This window comes from Miniopterus schreibersii (assembly GCF_964146895.1).
Source record: "Miniopterus schreibersii genome assembly, chromosome: 13".
In the NCBI taxonomy this organism is placed as follows: Eukaryota; Metazoa; Chordata; class Mammalia; order Chiroptera; family Miniopteridae; genus Miniopterus; species Miniopterus schreibersii.
This window is the reverse complement of record NC_138113.1, coordinates 49,559,732-49,584,730: the sequence shown is the minus strand read 5'-3', so window position 1 is coordinate 49,584,730 and position 24,999 is coordinate 49,559,732. Positions and strand designations below refer to the sequence as shown.

General features: G+C 41.7%; 2 protein-coding genes across 9 annotated transcripts in view; one reads left to right on the top strand and one right to left on the bottom strand.

Moving 5' to 3' along the window:
- Positions 1-7,677, top strand: part of IMMT (inner membrane mitochondrial protein) — a 38,763-nt gene extending 31,086 nt beyond the window's left edge. For 7 of the 8 annotated variants that reach the window (XM_081156521.1, XM_081156518.1, XM_081156520.1 and 4 more), the window contains 4 exons: positions 1,370-1,593; positions 4,127-4,258; positions 5,611-5,740; positions 6,734-7,677. In XM_081156521.1, coding sequence (XP_081012647.1) covers positions 1,370-1,593; positions 4,127-4,258; positions 5,611-5,740; positions 6,734-7,347 — 1,100 coding nt within the window. In that variant the 3' untranslated portion in view covers positions 7,348-7,677. Of the gene's footprint in view, positions 1-1,369; positions 1,594-4,126; positions 4,259-5,610; positions 5,741-6,733 lie in introns of those variants that run through there. The other variant, XM_081156522.1, reaches the window with a different exon arrangement.
- Positions 7,678-12,794: 5,117 nt separating this feature from the next.
- PTCD3 (pentatricopeptide repeat domain 3) overlaps positions 12,795-24,999 on the bottom strand; it is a 29,952-nt gene continuing 17,747 nt past the window's right edge. Inside the window, exons 11-24 of the mRNA XM_081156514.1 lie at positions 24,616-24,676; positions 24,003-24,085; positions 23,188-23,332; positions 22,474-22,524; positions 20,242-20,331; positions 19,949-19,977; positions 18,979-19,085; positions 18,035-18,113; positions 17,840-17,930; positions 16,219-16,304; positions 15,592-15,740; positions 14,204-14,245; positions 13,626-13,784; positions 12,795-13,322 (exon numbers count right to left, since the gene is read on the bottom strand). Of these exons, the coding sequence (XP_081012640.1) occupies positions 13,238-13,322; positions 13,626-13,784; positions 14,204-14,245; positions 15,592-15,740; positions 16,219-16,304; positions 17,840-17,930; positions 18,035-18,113; positions 18,979-19,085; positions 19,949-19,977; positions 20,242-20,331; positions 22,474-22,524; positions 23,188-23,332; positions 24,003-24,085; positions 24,616-24,676 (1,257 nt within the window). The 3' untranslated portion in view covers positions 12,795-13,237. The remainder of the gene's footprint in view (positions 13,323-13,625; positions 13,785-14,203; positions 14,246-15,591; positions 15,741-16,218; positions 16,305-17,839; positions 17,931-18,034; positions 18,114-18,978; positions 19,086-19,948; positions 19,978-20,241; positions 20,332-22,473; positions 22,525-23,187; positions 23,333-24,002; positions 24,086-24,615; positions 24,677-24,999) is intronic.

Genomic DNA, 24,999 nt, shown 5'->3' with positions numbered 1-24,999 from the left:
TTTTCCTTTGTAGCTATTTCTGACCTAGGTGAGTAATTATGTGTCTTTTATGTTTAAAGGCTTTTGAGTCGTAAAAGAAGTCTTTTTGTTTAGCCTATGGTTCTTATACTAGACCATCTGAATAACGTCAAGTAGAATTACGCTGTGCGTGAGAAGTCTGATTTGGATATTTTTCACGTCCACATTCTCTCATCTACAAAAATGTTTCACCAAGTGATTGGAAACCTGTAGATGTGTGTGTTTTAAGTTTTTATTTTGTAAAATTTTAAGCAGTTAAAAGTAAGAAGAAAACTATGACTCCTATAGATCCATCACCCAACTTTATCAGTGATCAACATATGGCTAGTTTTGTCTCATTGATTTCCACAGCTTATTTTGAAGGAAATTCCAAATATTATGTCCTATTACTTGTAAATACTTTTCAATGTGTTTTTTAAAAAACATAATCATCATACTATCATCACACTCAAAACTAATAATTTCTTAATGTAATCAAATGTCTTTTCAGTGGTCAAATATCCTCAATTTTTTATAGAATGAGTTGTTTTAATTCTATTCAAGTCAGTTTACAAAGGAGCTATACATGTTGAATTTGGTCAGTAACTCTCTTATCCCCACTTTGTTTTTTGCTTTTCAATCTATTTACTATAGAGTTGAGTCATTTATCATGTAGTATTTCTCACAGTCTGTATTTTGCTGTTAGAGCCATAATTCTTAATCTGTGGTAATATATTAGAACACTTCTGGAGTGTGAAATTGTGGGGGAAAGAGTGTTTAAGCCTAAGTCAGAGTCTTTGGGCATGAGTACTTTTAAAACTCTAAAAGTGATTCTGGTGACCAGTTCTGGTTGTGGATCACTGTCCTAGATAATGTCATCTGTTTAAAAGTGAAGGTATAAAATATATATATATAAAAATACAAAAAAAAAACGAGTGAAGGTATACACACTCTTATTGGTGAAAAGCCTGCAAGAGTTTGAATTTGATTTGCGTTTTAGCAGAAGAGAATCTTTCATTGGATGCCTGTTATGACTAATCAGTCATGCATAACAGAAAACATAGAAGTGATTGTATATGTAAGCTTTGTCCTTAGAGGCAAAATTATAGTGAGTTATTATTTTGGGTTCCTGGAAAAGAACTGATTATATACTTGAAAGCTGACGAAAATTACTTTGCTTGGGATTGAGAACATCGTAGTTGCTGGCCATGAGCTACAAATTTCTGATTGTACTGGAGAATCTAAACTCTTTGTAAGTGTTTGCTGCTCTCTGTTTTACAGCTGTTAAATTTTAAAATCAACTGAAACAAGTTACCTGGTAGATCTATACTTTGGTGAAATAATTAACATTTTCATGTGGTTTTCTGTTTAGCTGACAAGCTGTCTACCGATGATCTGAACTCCCTGATTGCTCACGCTCATCGTCGCATTGACCAGCTAAACAGAGAGCTCGCAGAACAGAAAGCCACTGAGAAGCAGCACATTGCGTTGGCCTTGGAGAAACAGAAGCGGGAAGAAAAGCAGGCGTTTGACTCTGCAGTGGCAAAGGCATTAGACCATCACAGGAGTGAGATAGAGGCTGAACAAGACAGAAAGGTAGAAGAAATGAGAATGATGGGCTAACATTTAAAGTGAACCTAACCTGATTATCTACTTCTAGAGATAATACCAGTAGTCACTGACTTTAAAATACTAGATGTAAGTCATGCCAACCCAGCTCTTGAATGGAGCTTTGGCCTTTGGTCTAGTCAGGGCTTCTAGGGAAGGAGGAGTCTGCCAGAGTGCCTTTGTGTTGAGCTGATGCAGAGGTGTAAGAAAGGAGCAGGCTACTAGTATCTCGGATTATCTAGCTTATCTTTTCCCAGGGGAGCTCTGTCCCTGAAAGCAGTGCCGAAAGAACCTGTTGGGGTCTGAGTATCTTTTTCTCTGCTAGTGTTTTTAAGTAGTTGGTGGCTAAGAATGGGTGGAATTGCTCTTTGTGCTCTTCAGCCCTCCGTCTGGGCACATCGTGTAACGTAGGTGTCTACACGCTGGTTGGGAACCTGACTCCTCATCCTCCTGTGTCCTCTCAGCTGCACCACGGACTGCTCCCTCCTCCTTTATTTTTATTTTTAATTTTTTTAAATATATCTTTATTGATTTGAGAGAGAGGAAAGAGGGAGAGAGATAGAAACATCAATGACAAGAAAGTCATTGGGGATCGAGCCCGCAACCTGGGCATGTGCCCTGACCAGGAATCAAACCTTGATCTCCTGGATCCTAGGTTGATGCTCAACTGCTGAGCCATGTCTGGCCGGGCTGCTCCCTCCTCCTTGACACTCTTCCCCCCTCCAGGACACCATTTTCTCCTGGCTTTCCTTTTACTTGCTGGCCACTCCTTGGCCTCCTTTGCTCAGCCCCTCAGATACCAGCATGCACTGGCATTGGTTCTGAAACTTGCCCATTTAAACTGTCTCCAAGTGCTCTTAACTAGTCCTGTGGCCTTGAAGTGTTAGTAATACCTGTCACTTGAGACACTTATGTGGTGAGCTCCAACATCTGCCTGGGCTTCTAGCTGCCTGAAAGCAGCAGACTTGATGCCTCCAGCTGGATTCTCAGTCATTTCAGACTCGGCATATTCACAAATTTCTTGATTTTCTCCGGTCAGTCTCCCAGCCCCTCCCTCAGCTTGCTTCTTTAAATGAACTTCCATCTACCCAGTTGCTCAAGCAAGAAATCATGAATAGTCATTCCTCCATCAACTTGGACATCCAGTCCATTGTCATATCTGGCCAGTTCAGTTCTGCATCTAAAGTAAACCCAAATCTGTTCCCTTTTCTCTTTCTCCATTCCTACCACCTTTCATCCAGAGTGTCATCTTGACAGCTTCCATGTTTTCATACCCATCTTTCTGTCTGTTTACATAGGAAAGTGGTCTTTACAAAACATTCTGATCAGACACCAGGCTGCTGAAAATCCCCTGCTGACTGCCCACTGCATTTAACATGAAATCCATGTTCTTAGCCTGTATCAACAAGGCCTCTCGAGCTTATTCCTGCTTGCTGTGAGCTAGGCTTTCCTACTTCCCTTACTTACCAGGGTCCCTGTTTATTTGGGGGGGGGCGGGGAGGAGTACCTCGACTACATCTTTTTCTCTAGGGTTTTTGCTCTTGTCTGGTACCTTGTTCTGGTTCCTCTCTTTAAACCTTACTTTTAAGCTTGATGTCACCTCAGCAAGGCCATTCCTATCCCTTCAATCTAAAGTAGAGCCTCTATATTTCTCTCATATTGCCTTATTTTCTTAAAAACAAGTCTCACAGTCTAAGATGTCCATTTAGTTTATTGTCTGGTTGCCTGAATACCACTGCATCTAAGCAAAGAGTAAGCACTGCCCAGCACAGGGCTCGCTGTCCATAAATATTTATGTGCTGACTAAATGGATTCATTTATTAACTATATTGTTTCTGAGAATAAGTCAGTTAATGAATTGTAGGTAATTAGTATTAAATAATTTGGCCCAGGGCTGATTGTTAGGCAGGGATTTTCATAGTTTGGTTTGATTTGGCCCATGTTGAACCTAAGTTTATATAAAATAGGCAGTTTCAGAGCAGTTTTCTTTGTTTAGAAGAAAGTGTGTTCCTCAACTTCCAGATACTAATTTTCTTAGCAGTTTTTCACAGTGGGCATTATTATTCACAGATGAGAAAGCAGAGACTTGAGAAGATAATTTCCCCAGGGTCACAGAGATGGTTGTGGTGAAGCTGTTTGATCCCAAGTCTTTGTAGTGACTTTTTCCCCCTCATGATCTGGGATTTGTTAATTCTCAAGGGGAGTGTGTGATTCAGGAGATGACAGTGTTTGCTTTGTATAAGAGGCAGCCTGGTGATAGGAAGAAACACAAATTTTGGAGCAGAGAGACTACTGTTTGAAATCTGATTTTTGCCACAATGGTGTGACCTTGCTTGAGTTGCCTTTCAGTGTTCAGCTTTCTGATTCATACGAGAAGTAGAAGTAGAGAATGTGTAGGTGTGTGTGGCACATCACAGGGACTCGGGACATGGATGCTGCTGTCATCGTTGTTACTAGTCTTCTCTTTTCCTAAAAGCATAGTGGAGAACCTGGAACTAATCGTTACTGTTTGGTTTCTCAGGTGGAGGAAGTCAGAGATGCCATGGAGAATGAAATGAGAACCCAGCTTCGCCGACAGGCTGCTGCCCACACTGATCACTTACAAGATGTCCTTAGGGTACAAGAACAGGAACTGAAACATGAATTTGAGCAGGTGAGGACCTTTTGTAAAGCACTGACACCCCCCCCCCCCCCCAACCTCCTTTCCCCTTATAGCAGTCTCTTCTTTCCTTTATTTACATATATATATATATTTTTTTTAATCCTCACCCAAGGGTATATTTATTGATTTTAGAGAGAGGAGGGTGGGGGATAGAGAGAGAAACATCAGTTGGTTGCCTCCTGTACATGCCCTGACAGACTCGAATCCGCAGCCTTTTTGTGCACGGGATGACACTCCAAACACCTGAACCACCTGGTCGGGCCTCTCCTTTCCTTTAAATGTGCTTTGTATGTCATTCCTCTCAGGATATGGAAGACGGGGGAAAGATTTCTTTGTTACCTACCCTTGGAGTGGGACTTTTGTATATTGCAAAACTGCTCCTTTTTACATAAAGGTGTACCTATGTGTTATTGATCATGTGTTTTGTATCTGTGTCATCATTAGGAGCCTTCAAAGCTTTAAGCAGGGTTGGTAAATGGGGTTTTAGGAACCCAGGTAATAATACTTGACACAGTATAATTAATGGATGAGTCCATTCAGCCAGTTAATAAATATTTATGAGTGCCAGCCCTGTGCCAGGCAGTGCCTGCTATGTGCTTGGATGCAGTGGTGCTCAAGGCATATGGTCAGACAGAACCAAGTAAACAAAACAGACATCTGATTGTGATAACTTGTTTTTAAGAAAATGAATAGATCACTGCTTCATCCCCATAAACTGTGGATTGTGTGGTAGTTCCTAGATTTTTATATCAGAGGAAATGTTCCAGAGGGGTTAAGTTTGGAAATCATCAGAATACCTTTAATCATAATTAGCTTCTACTCAGCAAGTCCTTTATAATATACTAAATATTTTTGTCTCACAAGAAGGGAATGAGGTTTTCCATGTCAGAAAATCTACCAGAAAATTGAAATTTATGCCAGTATGAAAAAGCATTTTCCTTTAAATTCTATTTGATGGGTATTTTCCTGAGAAAAATAAATCTGTAATCTCTTAAATTAGAGGATATTTAATACAATTTAATTATTGTGTTTGTGTGGCAGTAGTTAATTGTCCAAAGTTGGTATTTTCTCATTTCCATAGCTGCCTTTTTCTGCTAGTCTGCCTCTTCTAATGCTAGCTTCCATTAGTAAATTTGTAGAAAGTTACACATCAGATAAGAGTTTTAGGAAATTCTGAAAACTTACACATAATGCAGGTGTTTCATGACAACTGTTTTGAGACTTCTAAGGCCCTCTTTGCTTTTGGAGGTGAGCAGCTGCTGGAAGACTTTAGTGCCCCGGTAAGTGATGTGCAATGTGGAAGCATCGATTCCTTCCTGTACCATGTTTCTGTTCTACTTCAGGACCTGTCCGAGAAACTCGCTGAACAGGAATTAGAGTTCCGCCGGCTCACTCAAGAGCAAGTTGACAACTTTACTCTGGATATAAACACCGCCTATGCCAGACTGAGGGGAATCGAACAGGCTGTTCAGAGTGAGTGCACGGACCTCTTAGATATTTGCATTCAGTCCACTTCTTAGGATAATTTCTTGTTATGAGTTTAATGGGATATGTGCCTTGACATGAGGCCTTAAAGATGCTGAAGTCACTCTGATAAACTTCATTCATTTCTTAGAAAATTAGCCGCAGATTTGGTAAATTTGGAACAGAGTTGTGGGAGGAAATTTAAAACAATCTAAAAGTTATATATAAGTAAGTGGAAATTTTACTCCTTATGTGACAGACATTAGATCACCATTTATGAGGCAGTTTACCCAACACATTTAGGCGGTGTCACATGTGTCCTGAGTGGAGTAAAAGGTCAGTGTGGTCCCATGCTTGCCTCCAGGCAGTGCTGATCTGTCCCCAGTCGTTGCTGTTGGAGGGTTATCTGGATATGGTGATTTGCTGGTTCCACCTACCAAATGGACAGTAGTTACACTGAGGCCTCCAGGTGCCACATTGAAAGGGAAAAGTCTTAACAATGAAGATGTTGGTAAAATGGTTTTTTGGGGGTGCTATGGAATCTTTTTGTCACATAAAGATAATAAATAGCCCATTAAGTTTATTTGAAGTCTTCCATCCCTTTTCAGGGAGTTTCCGATGGCCTTAGCATAAGTCTTAGCATAATTTAAATGTTTCCTTTGAAAACATTTCTACAGACAAATATACCTGAATTAGATGCCATGCACCATCCTAGATGTCACAGAGAAGGGAGACTCAGTTGTGCTTGTGCACATACATACATCCATTTTCTCTCAGAAAAAAAACAAGTCTTCATCAAATTATGTCTCATATGAAGAGGCCAGCTAGGAAAGAACACTCCAGAAATAAGTGGTGGGGTGGGGCTGGAGGAGGCTCTTTGTGGCCCCATCTTCCACAGGTGTGGATTTAGCTTATTGAAGGTACATCAGTTCTCTGGATGTATAAGGACAAATGGTTGAGTGGAAAGGAAAATGTTTTTCTTTGCCTTTGTTTTCTTTATAGGTCACGCAGTTGCTGAAGAGGAAGCCAGAAAAGCCCACCAACTCTGGCTCTCGGTGGAGGCACTGAAATATAGCATGAAGACGGCATCTGCAGACCAGCCCACTGTCCCGCTGGGTAGTGCCGTTGAGGCCATCAGAGCCACCTGTTCTGATAGTGAATTTGCCCAAGCTTTAACCTCAGCAATCCCTCCAGAGTCTCTGACCCGTGGGGTATACAGTGAAGAGACCCTTAGAGTTCGTTTCTATGCTGTCCAAAAGCTGGCCCGAAGGGTAGCGATGATTGATGAAACCAGAAATAGCTTATACCAGTACTTCCTCTCCTACTTGCAGTCCCTCCTCCTGTTCCCACCTCAGCAACTGAAGCCACCAGTGGAGCTTTCCCCTGAGGATATAAACACATTTAAATTACTGTCATATGCCTCCTATTGCATTGAGCATGGTGATCTGGAGCTGGCAGCCAAGTTTGTCAATCAGCTGAAAGGGGAGTCCAGACGAGTGGCGCAGGACTGGCTGAAGGAAGCCCGAATGACTCTAGAAACGAAACAGATAGTGGAAATCTTGACGGCATACGCCAGTGCTGTAGGAATAGGAACCACTCAGGTGCAGCAAGAGTAAGGCCTAGGAGGAGTTTTGTAACATCCTAGTTCGTGTCAGAGGAAGTCAGCAGTAATACATGAAGGGTTTAGCAGCAAAGTACCAGAATTGTCTAGAAAGGGGCAGGTTACAAAATGCTGTTTGAAATGTTAACACCTGTTGCACTTACATTATTTCCACTTGCTATCATGTCAGTGAATTCCAGGAGTACTTTCTTTGCAACTTGTGTAACATTTTCCGTTTTTCAGGTTTTACTGATCAGGCTTGTGAGCCAATCAAAATGATGTTTGTGATCCTTATTAAAATTGATTTTGCCCTTGGAGCAAACTGAATAAAACAGATAAAAACTGAGTAGCCTATCCCTTTTCAAAATATCATTTCTAGCTCATTGTGTGTATAGAAAATTTCCTTTAGAAGCAGCAACAGCAGAAATAGGAAGTCCTAGGCACTCAGTTTCTGGGCTGTGAATTGGGTTCCAGAAGTTCCAAGGTGGTTTTTGGCTTTGAAGAGTATGGTGAACTGATTCTTGCTGGTCAAACTCAAGAGTGATATATAAGCCAAAATGCCAAATATATATATAGAGGTATTTCGTTATGATTGAAAAGCACTAGAAATATAGGGTGTCCCAAAAAAATGTAAAATATATACACACTGTAACAGCTGATTTTGAAAATGAACTGTATGTTAATAAACACCTTATCATTCAGTGTGTATATTTTGGGCACGCCCTGTAGTACATATCCCAAACTAACTTGTTACCACAGGAAAATGGATATTTTGTGACCCAACATATACACGTGTACACCACTGCCACCACCACCAAACCACTGCTTCCCCAGTGAACCTCTTCACTGAAATGTGGAGATGCTGAGCCTGGAATTTTAAGGGAAGGAATGAATAATTTTGTGGTATATTTGAACTGATTGCCATAAAACCCAGGGAACTTCAGTTTACATCTCTGAAGACGAGCAATTACCATGTCCATGTTGTGTAAACATTAACAAATTCATTTATTTTTTACTCCATGAAAATACTTTGTTTTCTCGAAACTAATTTTTTGTTGGGGTTTGTGTTCACAAAAAGATTATTGAGGAAGCACTTTTGTTTGAGCAACATATCTGTAAGTCAGAAAAAGAGAGGGGGTTCTATGTTATATTTCTGCAAGTATGCCAGCCCCTGAATTTGGACTTACTTTCAAGTCTGTGTGACACTTGACCTTGTCCTTTGGTTTGGGGATCCACTGGTCCATTTTGGCCTGGGTTCACATTAATATTCCTCGGAAGTAGATTCTTTTTTATAAATATGTTTTTATTGATTTTTAGAGAGAGGAGGGGAGAGGGAGAGATGGAAACGCTGATGTACAGCTGCCTTCTGCATGCCGCCTACTGGGGATTGAGCCCACAACCCGGGCTTGTGCCCTGACCGGGAATTGAACCAGTGACCTCTTGGTTCATGGGTCAAATGCTCAACCACTGAGCCATACCAGCTGGGCCTAAAGTAGATTCTTAATTCAACAAAATACATCTAGTTTCTCTGATTGGAACACATTTTGTGTAATGCCCTTAATTTCTGCAGGTAGAGGCACTTGTGGGCTGTTTTTACTAGATGATAATGAGGCTGTTCTAAATTCAGCCTTCTTCCCCTCTTTGGAATGGCATGAGCTTGCAACGCTGCCTACTTACCTATTTGTCATACTAGAAGTGCTTGTAATTTGTTTTACTCATGAAATATTACAAATAAGGAAATTAAATTTCTGTAGGAGCCCAGGAATGACTTCGTTCAGATATGATTATCTGAGCTGACAAGCAACGCTGAGTGGTTTATTTGTGCTCTGTAAATCAAAATAATGAAGCTTTCCAATTTTAGTAGTTTCTTTAGCAAACCTCCCACCCCCATTGCAAAATGGAAAACAGGATGTTGTTGAAAAGGGGACTCTGCTTGGCCAGGCCTTGATTTTCCTTCCTTGTGCCTAGGACTCAATCTTTCTGAATGTCACTTAGCAACCCTTCAAGTGAAAGGGGCCTTTACTTGTGCCAACAGCCTGTACCTGGTTTCTCAGTTCTACTTCGAGGAGGTGGAATCCAAAGGGGCAAGGTTGGGGGAAAGTGGAGGTAGCCTTGGACAGGCAGGACAGGAAGCTTTGCTTTAGCACATTTTAGCTTAAACTGCAACCTCTGCCACTCTTGTCTTGATTGTACAAAGCCAAGTCATCATTTCTGTCTTGTTTGCATTGTCTTGATCTGTTTTAGGCCTAGATGGGCACCTGTTGCCTCTCTCTCCCGAGTGCTGTAGACCATTGTTCTCAACATTCTAAACTCATGTTTAACATTAAAACTCTGATCTTTGCTTTAATGTTCTTGAAAATCAGTAATGTCTAAAATATAATTTTAGACAGTCTTTTTTAAGGCACTCTATTTCTATATTCCTTAAGTGTGAAGCCCTCTGCTCTCTCTTAGGTTCTGGATAAAAGCAGTTTCCAAGTCCAAAAGAGTCATCCAACCAGTTTTAAAGTAACTTGTGTGAATTACATAAAAGGGAAATAAAATGGATTAAACATTAGGCAACTCACTCTTTATGGGGCCCAGTGGTCACTTTCTAAGCTTCCCTGGTTTCCTTCCTGTTGATGCATTTCGGTGCCCTGGGGTCAGCAGGGAAGCACGAGAAAGCAGAGGAGGAGGGAGGCTTACCAGGCCATGCCGCCCTTCTCCACGTGGGAAGGTGACGGTCTCACCGGCTTGTTAGTTTGAGGTAGCTGTATAGATACTGCCCTGGGGTCTTCAGAAGGAAGGGGTGCTGGAGAAATTAATTATAAGACAAAAGCCAGTGGAGGTGCCATTGTGGGAACAGATTCCACTGGTGGTAGTGACAAAGCTTAGGTTTTCTTAGGAATAGATTCGATCATGATCTTTACTCCCCTTGGACAGTCTTAGTTTTCAAGAGTAAATCTCGCTAAACTCTTTGAACTTTCCTTGAGCTTTATTATCTCCAGCGAACCTCCCGACTCCTCCCTCTATAAGAGACCACAGCCGTGCAAGTCGGCTGAACGGTATTCCTTTCTAGGCTAGGTTCCTTCACTGCCCAATTTGTGTATCTTATATGTGATCATCCTATGTCCTAGCACATTGCCTTGTATCAACTACATAGAATATACCCATTTCTCTGATAAACTGCCACTGCTGCTAAGATAAAAATGATTCTATGAAACAGCCTGCCCATCCGAGCTCCTAGTGACTGCTGTGTCCCAGCATATTTTATTTCAATGTTTCTCAAACTTCTTTGACCATGACCAGCAGTAAAATAAATTACATCATGATCAGGTACTCTTATAAATGTGCAGCTATATGCATATTTCTAGTGCACTAGAAAAATTTATCACAATACAACTTAATGCATTTCATTAAGATGTTCTAGTTATCACCTCCAAAAATTGATGTTAAACCTCAAATGTTGCCTGGCTGGCATAGCTCATCAGTTGAGCATCGACCTATGATCCAGGAGATCGAGGTTTGATTCCTGGTCAGGGCACATGCCGGATTGTGGGCTCAACCCCCCAGTCGGGGGCCTGCAGGAGGCAGCCAATGACTGTCATTGATGTTCCTCCCTCCCCTTCCTCTCTCTGAAATCAATAAAGACATTTAAAAACAAAAACAACAAAAAAACCTCAGATGTTCTGTTGAGCCAAAAATCTGCTGAGTTCCACACACTGATAATCTCCGAGGCAATACTGAAGGTATTGCACATATATGCAGACTCCTACTCCCATCTGCCTTTTTAATGCTCTGATTTCTCCTGTTCCTTTCTGGTAAGTTACTCATTAAGTTTCACTACCCTCCGTTTCCAATTTACAACCAGCCATTTTCTGATTTTTATTTTTACATATTGTTGCTTTATATGTCACTGACACTGATACCTCAGCTCTGGCACCATTAAAGCAGTACATTCCCTTTTAATGTTCCAAAGGTTTGCAAAACTTGATCCTGGTCCTAATTGTATCAATAACTCTAACCTTTCTCTTCATGATTTTGTTTACAATGTTAAAGTGAGTTTCAGGTTGTTAATATAGTTTCCTACATAAATATCAGCTGAGAAATGTTGAAACTGTTCTATGAGAAGTCTTAAAAATGAGGGGTCCTATTACATCACCAAGAAGCCCCTCATTTTAATAAGTGCCTTTTAAGAATGCGGCACTTGAGAAAGGCAGGACCAAAAGCAAAAACTGCTAGGTTACTAAGGTTGGCATAGAAAAACAACATATTTTCCTATTAGAGGCTAATATTTCATTAGTGAAGTAAACATTTTAAAACAAGAAAGAATAAAGACCAACCACATAGGCCTCAATTTTTTTTTGAAAAGTTCAAAGCAGTTACCTGCCCAAGCGGGGTCTGAAATACCTGCAGCGGAGCTACAAACAGCCGCCCATCACCCACTCAAAGTCCACTACACTCTCTAGGACATAGTTCAGACGGGCCTCCCCATCAACTTCAGAGCTGCAAAGCACTACGGTGAACACTCAGCTAGGGCCTGGCAGGGGAGGAGAGTACCGCCTCTCAGTGAGCACTTGGCCAAGAAGTGAGGCTTATGCAGGTGCCAAAGAACCAAGGGGAAGGTGGCTGAATTAACCGAAGCCTCCAGTAGACAGGTTCTTCTTGGAGTTGTAAACCAAGATCAAAAGGCTAATCTATGCAATCTGTCCTTTTGCTCATTTGCTTTGATAATTCAAGGAGCTAATGGAACAAACACATAAGCACTAACTACTATAACCCCCACCCCCGTCCCTCAATTAGATCTTAAACTGACATTCTAGGAAAAAACACCAATGCTTAGGTTTCTGAGGACATATGAATAGTTCCTGGACTAGTGAAGATGGTGAAGATAGGAACAAACAACACAGTGGAGTAGCCCATAAATGTCAAGCCCGGAGGGTCAGAAAAGTGCTCACCTGCAGAGAACTCCTGGGGTGCCTCAGTGAATCTGGGAACCAGGTGAGCAAAGCAGCCTGTGGTAGCGAATCCCCTGTAAAGGTAAGGATGCTCCTGCAAACCTCAAGTTCATGTCTTTGGCAGTCATGATGGTAAGAAACAAATAGAGGTTCTTCACCAACCTGATTACCAGCAATACACAATCATGTCAAGACATTTCATTCCTTTTGTCAGATAAGCCCTCATTTAGACACTAAGTACAGCACAGCTTAAGGTGCCAGCCCCCCTCCAGTGGAAAGACTGGCAAACACTAGATAAAAATGATGGAGCCCAGCCGGCGTTGCTCAGCCTTGAGCATCGACCTATGGTCCAGGAGATTGAGGTTCAATTCCTGGTCAGGGCACATGCCCAGGTCGAGGGCTTGATCCCCAGCAGGGGGTGTGCAGGATCAATGACTCATCATTGATGTTTCTCTCTCCCCTTCTCCCTTCCTCTCTCTGAAATCAATATAAAGATATCCTTAAAAAAGGAAATAAAAACAATGGAGATGCATACACATGACATTATTTATTTACAGCCTTCATTTTCCTAGTTGTGCAACCTAAACTCCCGCCATTGTCACTTAATTGATTCTAAGATATACAGATTTTTCCACATATAAATATCCCTGAAACTGGGATATTACTGACCCAAAGTTAGTAGTGAGAAGCTGGCAGGCAGACACCGCAGGTGTGCAGGGCATCTGCTGAGATCAGGAGCCATGCACCTCGCAATGTGGATCCAAAAAACTGAAAATGGTAGTGCTGCTTCTGTTTAAACCATAACCTTGAATGGATGGTGTGGTAAGTATGAAGGAATTTAACCTTTAAATAAGTCAGCGTTGCAGCAACTGTATTTCAAAGTTCACCAAACCTATATTCTCCTTTTATTCATATTATGGTTCAATATTAACATCCAATGCTGGGCCACAGCTGCTCCTGATTGGCTCACTTTTATTTGCCTCCACTGATGTCACTGTCGCTCTCACTGCTGCTGTCACTATCGCTGTCACAGGCAGTTAGGTGTCCCAGGGCTTCCCTGTAAGGGAAATAAAGTGGAGTTAGCTTGCAATTCCATCTTGGGAACGGGGAATCTGCTGTTTCATTAAACTACATTAACGAAAGAAAAGGGTCCAACAGCCAACTCTACTTGTTGGTCTCCCTGACTTGTATAACAATGGAATATTGTTAAATCAATGCATCCTGAAGCTTTGCAAAAAAAGGAAATCCAGGGGGTAGAAAGCTACACACATTTGAATGGGCAGATCCAAATCTGACCATTTGAATGGTCTGCTCCATTTTTATAGCTTTCCCTCATTGTGACAATACAGTAGCCACTTACTTTTGTTCCTGGCTGATTGCAAAGTCAGCCATTACTCTCTGGGTGAGGCCCTCACAAACAGGTAAGCTGAAGGCACTTGCCAGCTTCACTACCTCAATGGCCTGGGCAGCGCTGTTGGATGCTTTTGCACTGTCCATAAACTCACTCAGCACCTGACTTCTGCAAAAGAAAGGCAGAATGTCAACATTCCTCAATGGAACCCTAAACCCCCTCCGTGACAGATTTACATGCAAAATCTAGCATTTTAGACAGTTCGGTCATAAAATCCTCAACTGTAGCTTTGGAGGCAAAGTTATATGAAGTCTAGTGTTAAAGGCCCAAGAGAAAATTAACACAGCTCACTATGCCTCTCCAGAGGTCTGGTCAATGCAGCCCCTGTGCTGTGACACTGATCAAGGTAATAAACCAGTGCCTGCCTCCGATGCCCCAGAGGGTGGGTGCGATTGTCCATGTGCTTGCCTATCAGCAGAGTGCCCAACTGCCGCGGCTGACATAGGTGAAGAAACTCCGGTCACCCCACGGGAAGAATTCGGCCCATTCCAGAATGTACCCAGGCAGGCCTGTTAACTTCAACTTACCTAGGGATCTTATTATGCTTCCTGAAAAGCCCCAGCATTTTCCTGTTCGAGATAGGAGAAAGGTTATGAATGCTAACAGAACTGAAGCAATCCTCAGAGATCCGGTGTCCTTCCTAACTATAGTGGAAGCTCCTAAAGACGCACATCTGTGAGCTCCACTGGCTCCTGGCCCTGTCTTTCCACCAGAATCAGCTCAGGTGCTTCAACCCCCTGCTCTCAAACTTCACATGTGTACATGACAAGTTTCAGGGCAAATCTGACTTGTTGCTGGTGCTGAGAAAGCGAGGGTACATCCTCTCTGGGAGGATCACTTTAGTCCAGGGAGGGCATATATCTTACAGGCACCAGGAAGACAGGGATGCACTAGAATATGACCTCCTTCCTCTCTTACCATCTGGTATGAGTTCAGTGTGTCCTAAAATTACATATGAAGAGCAGGCTCAGATTGCGGCATCGGTCTCCTGTATGTGCTCGCCACCACCCTGCCACATGCAGGACGAAGGAGAAACACATACATTCAGCTCCCATGACTCAGCTGAGGTCCGTACCCCTGCGCCAATCATCACAGCCTGATTCCTAATAAGTGTGTGTCAACCTGCCTGAGGTGACAAATTCGAGCATCTGATACTAGCAGCATAGCAGGTCACGTGTGTGATTCCCAGTCCTGAGACCAGTAGGGGCAGCAGGCCTTTGCCAGCTTTTCCTGGAGACTGTGAACAGCCACTCTGAACTGACAGCTGTAAGTTAAGTTCTTTCTGTGTTGAAGAAGCCGTGCACAGTACGCCCTGCTTACTGATTCTCAGGACTAACATTTACATCCAACCGGACGACCCCTACAAAGGATTCTTCTGCTGACTCCTCTGCTTTTGGAAAAATGAGTACCATGAGGTCTGTTCACAGGCACTAAAATCAGTGTGGCGCAAAGCAGCGAGAGGTTCTGGGCAAGGCCATGCTGAGCACTTTCTGGTAAATACCGCTCTCCTGAAATCCAAGTCCACAGTCCACATTTTAAGCTGGGTGGTGGGGAGCACCTACAAATACTTGAATAAACCAAATGCCCAAAATACTTTCAAAAATAAAATTCTTTGATCACTTTACTCTATTTAAGGGGACAGACAAGTGACTTACTTGCCCAGATACAGAAAACAGAAAGGTCATTAATGGAAAGAAAATTAGCCCATTGACCCATGTTCTCTTGTCACATACAGTAGTCTTCTTCCAAAAGTTTGCTTTTCAGTTTTTCTGGAAGTTCCCATAGAAAACTCATTAGTCTCCAGATAAACTATACACCACACAGGCAAATCTGAGAGCCTCTACCGACCAGGGTAAATGCTCTCTGATATGCAAGTACAAGTGCTTCTAGTTCACACATGTGGGACTGGACTCACCAGGCTTCCTGGGTTCTCCCGGCCCGTAAGAAGAGGACAGCTATACAGTTCAGAGCGCTGGCTGGCCAGTCAGGAGTCGTCTGTCTGGCATCCTGACTCTCGTAAGTAGACTTGATGTCCGCAGCACAGTCAGCGAACGCTACCTGAAGCTGAGGGGCTACAGAGTCAGGAGAACTGCTAACTGGTTTTGTGAAAATTCAAGTTTAAGAGACTCCATAGGACCATTAAAATGTTTGAGTAATGCATTTTACCAACCATTTGAACACATCACATATGTAGCACACAAGTAATATACTAAGAAATAAAGCATCTGCCCTGGGGTAAACCATGGGTTTTCTTTTAAGGCAGATATTTTCAGGCAAGTTGCTATTATCAGGACAGAAAGAAGCCATTTCCATATTGTTTGCTTTAGACAACACAAGCAAGAGTGACTTCAGAAACAGTATTCTGCTGATGGCTGGATATGTTTAGATGTTTAATTCAAATCTGGGTTTAGATGGCAGAGTTCTCCACAGTGACAGATGGAACCAGGGAAGGTACCCCTCTAGGGCCCTCAGTACCAGAGGATGTACTGGTTAGTATACACCCAAAAATACTAATGAAACTTCAGTGTCAATATGACCCTACCTCTGGTGGATGCTGATCTCTTGCCATGAGCATCAGGATCTCTTCTTTCAGGTCATTGCGAAATGTGTGACCATATTCTTTACTATCTTGAAACGAGAAAGGAACATAGTGGGAAGTGATGGCCACCATGTTAAAACCAGTACTTTCCGGCTGACCTTTATCTATTGTCAGCTGTCCCCATATTTTCAGTGGGCAAACATAAGCTGCTGCCATTACCTGCTCCAGGTTTATTTCAGGATCACAGGAAACCAGGAGATAATTTGTGGTAACAGTGGATAAGAGCAGTGAAAGCCACGCGTGCTCCTGGCCCAGTGTTAACACAGTAGGAACACCACATGTGAGCAAAACCAGCTCTAAATGGTAAGATCCTGTTTCACAGCATTTAAGAACCATCAGTGATCTTTTATATATCATCAGTAGTGCTGACTTATGACGTAGTAGGGCAGGGCTATCTCAGTGTCTTAGATATGGAAACTTGTGGCAGATAGAAACTGACTTTATTACCAGTTACCTAGCAGAAAGGATTCAGCATCTTCTGCAGTCAGTTCATACATGTACGACACACACCCACAGTCAGGGCTGTTTCCTAGAAACTTAAATATCACTGATTGGTTAGTAATTGAACCAGTGATGAAACATGGTAGAGGGACAGGGTTTGGGGTCTGAGACCTGCTTTTATATTTAGGGTGTGCCACATAATTAGCATTGATTCTAATCTTCCTTTTGTCCTATCACACAACAGGTGCACAAGACCTAGCCTTTTCCTGTCGCTAAGGACGTAATTTAGGCCATTTGAAATACATTTAAAAAAAAAAATGTTTTTCATGATTTCAGAGAGAGGAAGGGAGAGAGGGAGAGAGATAGAAACACCAATGATGAGAGAGTTGTCATTGATCGGCGGCTGCCTCCTGCATGCCCCCCACTGGGGATCGAGCCCGCAACCCAGGCATGTGCCCTGACCAGGAATTGAACTGCGATCTCCTGGATCCTAGGTCAATGCTCAACCACTGAGCCACACTCGGCAGGGTGAAATATAGTTGTTGTTTTTAAAAAATATATCTTCATTGATTTCAGAGAGAAGAAGGAAGAGGGAGAGAGAGAGAGAGAGACAGAAACATCAATCAATGATGAGAGAGTTGTCACTGATCAGCTGCCTCCTGCACACCCCTTGCTGGGGATCGATCACACAACCCAGGCACGTGCCCTGATGGGTAATCGAACCGAGATCTCCTGGATCATAGGCCAATGCTCAACTACTGAGCTACAGCAGTAGGACTTCAAATTTTAATATACTCAATTTAATAAAAAATGAAAGTTTTCATCCCTAACAATGTTAAGATGTCTGTTAATCAAAACATAGGACAATGAGCCCTGGCTGGTGTGGCTCAGTTGTTTGGGTGGCATCCTGTGCACCAAGAGGTCACAGGTTTGATTCTGAATCAGGGCACATGCCCAGGTTTCAGGCTCCATCCCCAGTAGGGGGTGTGCAGGAGGCAGCCCATCAATGTTTCTCTCTCATGAATGCTTTTCTCTCTCTCCTCTCCTTCCTCTCTCTCTAAAAATCAATAAATATGTACTTAAAAAAACACAACAGCAACAAGAAAACAAACGTAGGACTGACCTTTCCAAATTTGAGGGATCATCTCTAGCCTGTTGGCCACATCCAATGCTTGGAGAAGATCAATCAATGCTTGGGAATGAGGAAAGAAGACCTGATTAAGAGAAATACGAAACACAAATACATTTTTAAAATATTAATCAGCAAAGATAACAACAAAGACATGTACAATAATATGTAAGTAATGAATCATCTTACTGAAGGTATCAGGTCCTTATACCATTTCAAGGTGACATCAATTTGTTCCATGAGACAAAGCAAACTGAAGAACTTGGAACTGTAATGAAGGAAAAAGTATGTTTAATCTAAAATCCCTAACAATAGGGGAATGATTAAATTACAGCATAGTTATATGAGGATGTGTTACATAGAATTTAAAAACAATTGACAAATTATAAACAATTTCAAGTTACATGGGCCCACGCTTAACCCAGGAGGTGCTAACTGTGCTTCTTGGACTTTCCAATGAATACCTCTTATCCCCAAATGGCTATTCATGACTGCCTCCTCAGGTGCTCTTAGAGGCTTATGAGGAGTAGACAGTAAGGATCAGATTCATTTTAAAGCATTCAGTGTGAAGATTTATAAACACAGAAGACAATCATCACATACCTAGTAATAAGCTGACTCCTTAAGTTCTGGTTTTTATCTGCCTAAAAGCAAATCCATTTAAGAAACCTCATTGTGCTTTGGCCAGGTGGCTCAGGTGGCTGGAGCACTGTCCCATATACCAAAAGATTGCAGGTTCAATCCCCAGTTGGGGTGCTACAGGAGGCAACTGATCGATGTTTGTCTCTCTCTCTCTCTCTCAAAAATCAATAAAAACATATCCTTGGGTGAGAATTAAAAAAAAAAAAAAAAAAAAAAAAAGACTAATGAAATCTTTAGGGACCCTCACTACCACAAATTAAGGAAGGCATAGAGGAAAAAGATATGTGGATTTAATGTGTCACATAGAAACTGAGTGTGGCAAGTCAGGTGCTCCATTAACATGCACTGTGAAGTCAGGGCCATGCTGCCTGAAATCAGAGGTGAAGAGGTGGTAAGTGAGGGCCACAAACAGCCTCTCACTTGCAGAATCAACTAATGGTTGCATAAAGGTGCTGCATTAATGCCAAAGGATAAATTTCCAACACACTTACTAATAGAAATTACGTCGATGATCAGGTCCAATGAATTTCCGGTTGTCTCCAGTGTTTAAAAGGCCATGCACTTGGTAAGCAAGTTCTAGATCTTTGAGAGAGAAGCACTGAAAATGTGTAGGTAGTAAGCATCACTCTTAGAGATCCTTAACAGCAACAGCTGCTCATTACATAAAAAATAAGTTACTTGTGGGAATATTTATGCTGATTCAAACATATTACTGGTTAATAGCAAATGAGATATAAGAAATTGGGGGGGAAACCCTAAAACAAACCCCCAAGTTCTGTGAAATTTAAAGCAAAATTATTTTGACCTAGTAATTGTATCTTTAGAAATCAATCCTACAAAAACACTAGGTCATGTGCACAGAGACAGAGGGGGTGCTCACTCAGCATCAGTGTACAAGCAAAAACCCATGAAATGACTCCAAAGCCAGCAAAGGAGAGGAGTTACGTAAACTGTAGTCCTTCCCTCCTATGGAACACTGCACTACTGTTAGCAAGCAGCACCACGAAAATGTGTCTTGCTGTGCTGTCTGAATACCCAAGGAAACACCTGGAAGGACACACACTAAACTGTGAGTCAATGCTCCTCAGGGAACAGGATGTGCTCGTTCATTCTGAAGCTGCCTGAAATTTCTCCTATATTAGCACAAAATGAAAGACCAATTTAAAAATAACCACATCAATTTAAAAAGTTACCAGTAGGCAAATATGAGATACTCTAAAACCTTCCCTGAATGAAGATATGAAAAAAGGCAAAAGACAATGTGTACAATAAACGAAGGGTAGGGATGTCATGTGACTTAGTACAGATTTTAGAGAAAGAATAGAGTCAAAGGTATCAACAGAAGAGTCAAGAAGCAAAGAGTCAGGTAGAGGCCCCCCACCTGTCCAAATTACAGATAAATTTAAGGAAATGGATAAAAGGAAACAAGAAAGCAACAGTTAAACAACAAATGGTACTTACAACTCTCATGGCTGATTGAAAAAACATATCTGAAAATCAAAGTTCACAAGAGCCTTGGTTACTCTAGTCAAAAGATGTTTTCAAGTCAGTAACATTAGTAAAAATCCTGGCAGCAATACTAGTAACATATAAGATAAATATAAAGGAGTAAAACTCAAGTGGAGGGGAAGGACACAGCAAAGTTCTACAGGCACTGGCTTTCTCAGAACAATCACCCAAAAGATTACTGAGCCCTGCTCTCACCAGAAGGCCTCTAATCACTGGCAGTCAGGACAATAAGCTCTGATACATACCATCATCCGGGTCCTGTGGGGAAAACTTCTTTCCCACGATTTCGTTCATGATATTATAGATCATGAGGGACGAGCCTTTTGAAGGGTTTTCTGCAGAACAAGAAAGTAAATGGGTTTTTGTCATGAGTCCACTTTCCACACCCCCAGTCAAGAGCACGGCACCTGACACAAAGGGCCTCATTCCTCTCTGCCTCCGCACTAAGGCCGGGCTCAGGGCTGGCCAGGGCACCTGCTTGCTAAAGGAACAAATGCGCCTACAGAGTGAAACCCTCATCGGGTCTGGGACAGTCACAGGTCCCCTCCTTACCTTGTCCATGTGCTCCCGAAGGAGACCTTTCCCTTCCTAGTCCTTCACAGCTGACTGCTCACAGAGGTGGAGACAGACACACACATAAAAACACACCCTCACCAAACGCACATACTTAGAAAAACAAGGATTTTGCTAGTAATCATTTTGCTAGTAGTTCCTTTTACGTATTATCAGGATGAGGAGTCCAAGAAAAAGAAAACTGTACAATGGATGTGGGCAGTCCTTTAAAATCACATGACCTCAGTACTGATAGGTCAGGAAATGCACCTATAATATAGGTGCAATATTCCCAAATATATCACAGTCTATCCACATTCCCCTCCTTACCATACCCACATGCAAGTGAAAATAGTTTTATTGGCAGCACAGATGTACTTGTATAGTTCCCTCAAACATGTTTCCATGTGCTAGCAATCTTAAGTATTTTTTAAAGATGTTTTAATTGATCTTTTAGAGAGAGAGGAAGGGAGAAGGAGAGAAACATCGATGAGAGAAACATCATCGATCAGCTGTCTCCTACACTCCCCGCACTGGGGATAGAGCCCACAACCCGGATATGTGCCCCGACCGGGAATTGAACTGGGGACCTCTTCTTGGTTCATGGTCGATGCTCAACCACTGAACCACACTGGCCAGGCAGCAATCTTAAGTATTTTATATGCTATGTGATAATATATTTTATATGTATCATTTCATTATTTTAGGCTTCCTCCTTTGGGTAAATTCCTACAAACTGTTACTGCAGGCAGCCAATTTATATACATAAAACAAACTGAAAATAAACATGCAACAGAGAAAACTGACACTCCCCCCTTCACTCTGCCTCAATGGTCATGGGTATTGCTTAGGAAGCATAAGTACCACTGACTTTGGCGAGCAATATGTAATGGTAGAGAATGAAGAGGCTCTAGGGTCAGCTCCACTACCATGTCACCAAGGTTGAGTGAAATTTTTGAAGATACAATTATGGAAAATGTTTACCTGTTTCCAAGATAAAGTCAGTTACCTATTCCCCTCACCCTAAAAGATATCAAACTTTCTGATAGGTGAGGATGTAGATTTTGTAAAATTAGCCCTCCAAATAGAGACAATCAAGTTCTTCTGTTATTTTTATATAGAGTCTATCGCAGAAGAGGATAGGAATTGTCATTTCTGAGCCCAGGTGTCTTTCTCAAGTTGGGGCAAATGAGTAAGAACCAACAGACATAGTGCTTACTATGTGCCCTCCCTCCCCCCAGGAACGGGACTAGACCTTGCGCATAATTCATTTAATCATTATACACAATGGTATGCTCAGGTATGGTATCCAGTCCCTTTTGACAGAGTTAGTAAATGGTGGAGGTGAAATTTCAACTCAGGTGTGCCTTGCTCTAAAGTCCATTCCAAGGAGCACAGCCCCCAATAGGGACTGGCTGACCTAAAAGTAGGTGACCAATGGAGCCTCAAGATTCTCCCAAAAGACTTCAAAATAAGACAAACGCCACTGTGGGTGAGCACTATCCAACAACTTCCTGCAGAGATGAAAGTAGTCTATATCTGTATCACTGAACAAACTAGCTAGAAGCCACTTGTGGCTACTGAGCACTAATGCAACAGAATTTTAAATTTTATTTTAACTAAATAGCCACATGCGGTAAGGCTATTGCATAGGAGAGAGCAAAAGGAACTCCCAACTAAAGTAGCATCTGATCATTTTCAATTGTACACCAACACTGTGAGTACCTTGAATGACCCCCTTCCCTCCTGCTCAAGTTTTATATCACAAACAAGGTTACTACCTACAAGAACAAATTTTTCCTCAGACTGTAGATTAATCTGTGAATTCTCTTAATTCATATGAAGGAAGCCTACAACTATCACATAACTTAAAGGTGTTGGGTCAAATTTCTACATAAATTAATATAACATAATGTTATACATACCGTGTTGATAAAACAGCTGAATAATATAGTGATATGTTGCAAGTGAGGGTTCTCAAATTACCAGGTACATAGAAAAAAAAAAAATAAGTCAAACACAGATATCCAAAATACAGCTTACTGAGGCACACTGAACTAAAAACATATTAATGTTGGTATTTCAATAAAAGATAATATTTCTAGTCCTTTGAACAAAGACATTTCCCAGCTCATCTGATTAATGAAAAGGTGGAGAAGTGTTCTAGAGACTGAGTCACTTTTAGAGAACCCAGACACCTACTACTAAAGTATTACACCTAAAGTACTTGTATTATGATCCTTCATTTAAGAACACTAAAGCACATCAATGTGAACTGATTCCCAAAACAAATTTCAAGACACAATGCATTAGCACACACTTAGGTTCAAATACCTAATTATGCTAGAAAATGTCACGGGATTTAAAATAGCTAGAGGTAAGTGAACAATTCTCACCAGAATCAAGAGCCATAAAAAAGTACCTAAAATACTAAAAGAATGTTGTAGTTTGCTATAAGGAACATGAAGACAATAAGGGCACTCCCACCAAGGTAAATGCATAATATTAGATGTGCCAGGTGGAAAGGAATTCCTTACATATTATGTAAACAGGGAAAAAGCATTTACAGTTCCTTTTTTGCTTGTCTGGACCTGAAACTTCTGGTCAGCACTGTCTTGGTCACTAGGATGCATCCTTACCTATTCCGATGGCTTTCATTTCACGTAAGGTCTGCAAGGCTGGCAATTTTCCAAATGCATAAAATCTTCTAAGACATTTCAGAATGGTATTAAAAGTCTGTAGATTTGGTTTCACCTTCTGTGCAACCATTTGTTTCAGCAGCTCCTAGATGAATTAAAAGCAGAAAGTATTTTTTAAGCCTGGGTACATTATCTGACCAATAAATAAATATTATATACTAAAAAAGAACTTGGCTCTCTGGCTATACCTAAAGCAGGTTAATATATCCCTAATTTAAGGCAAAGAATTGCTTATTAAGGAGTAGGACCAGTGATTTGCCTTTTAGAAGCCCCTCCACTCAGTCACCCCACCTCCACCTGATCAAAGTATCCAACTGTCTTCAGCCCTCTGCCTAGGGAGTCTGATACTCCAGCAAAAGAGTAGATGAAAATGGATTGTGCGTTTTTCCTTTTCTAAGTGAGTTGTATGTTATAAAACGTCTCTATTCCTAAGTTACTTTAACCCAGCAATTTCAATTTTTTTAAACTTACGTGGTAATTTTTCAATAAATATATATTATTTTTATAATGAATAAAGCAACCAGTCTTCCTGAATTCTAGCTGTATGCTCTGGACTAGGTAACTTTCTTCTTATACGTCAGACACAGCTGCTTAGATTGCAGGGCTGCCAGAAGGCATAAATAGGTAGCCACCATCTGAGAGCCCAGCGCAGCAGCTGCCATGAGATGCTCAAAGAATGCTGTCTCCATCTCATGCATTTCTAGCAAAAGGTACTTTAGGCCCCATTAGAAGGTAAAACAAGGGTTCCTCCTTACCAACATATTATTCCATTTTTCGTCAAATTTCTCATCCATCATTGCTGTTGCTTCAATCAAAGAATTGAAGGTGTATACATCAGCTGTAAAAGAAAAAAACTACTGTAACAAAATTTGGGGTTGACGACTAACCCCTAAATGACTCAATTTAAGGCAGTGATCATGCTCATGTGACTTCTCGCTCATTACGACATGTCCACAAAAGTAGAAAACTACTCTTTTCTGGCTCTCTACTCCTGTTTCAATTATCAATACCACAGGAAAAGATCAGTGAGCCAATGAGCTCTGGTTGATGTCGCTCAGGGGTTAGGGTCGGCCTATGGAATGAAGGGGTGCGGGTTCTATTCCCCATCAAGGGCACATATCTGGGGTGCAGGTTTGTTCTGTACCGGGGCACGTGTGGAAGGCAGCAAATGATGTGTCTCTCTCACACTGATGTTTCTCTCTCTTCCTCTCCCCTCCCTCCCACACTCTCTAAAAATCAATGGAAAAAATATCCTTGGGTGAGGATTAAAAAAAAAAAAAAGTGAGCCAATGATTGAGGCAAGACCCAAAGACTTTACAGTTCTTGAGAGAAGAAAAGGGGAGAGAGGAGAGTCTGCCAAATACTGACCATGCAGCCTGTTGTTTAATAATTCGGTGTACAAGTTTAATGCCTGCACAGGAGCTCGGTGCTGGAAGAGGGAAAAATAAAAGTTAAACATCATCAAACGTGTCCTGAGGTCTGGGAACACAGCAGTAAACAAATGAGATGAGGTTCTAGTTCTCATGAAGCCTAGGCTAGAGCAGTGGCTCTTTACCAGGGCAATCTGCTTCCCAGGCACCATCGGGGCGAGGCCAGCTTTTAGCTGCCAGTGAGGGGCAAGGGGAGGACGCAGCCCTGCATGCAGTGGACAGGCCAGGGAGCTACAGACACTGCACAACCGCACACCCCACCAGCCCAAGTGTCAACAGTTCTGAGACAGAGAAACCCTGATTTAGTGGAAATTAAAAACAA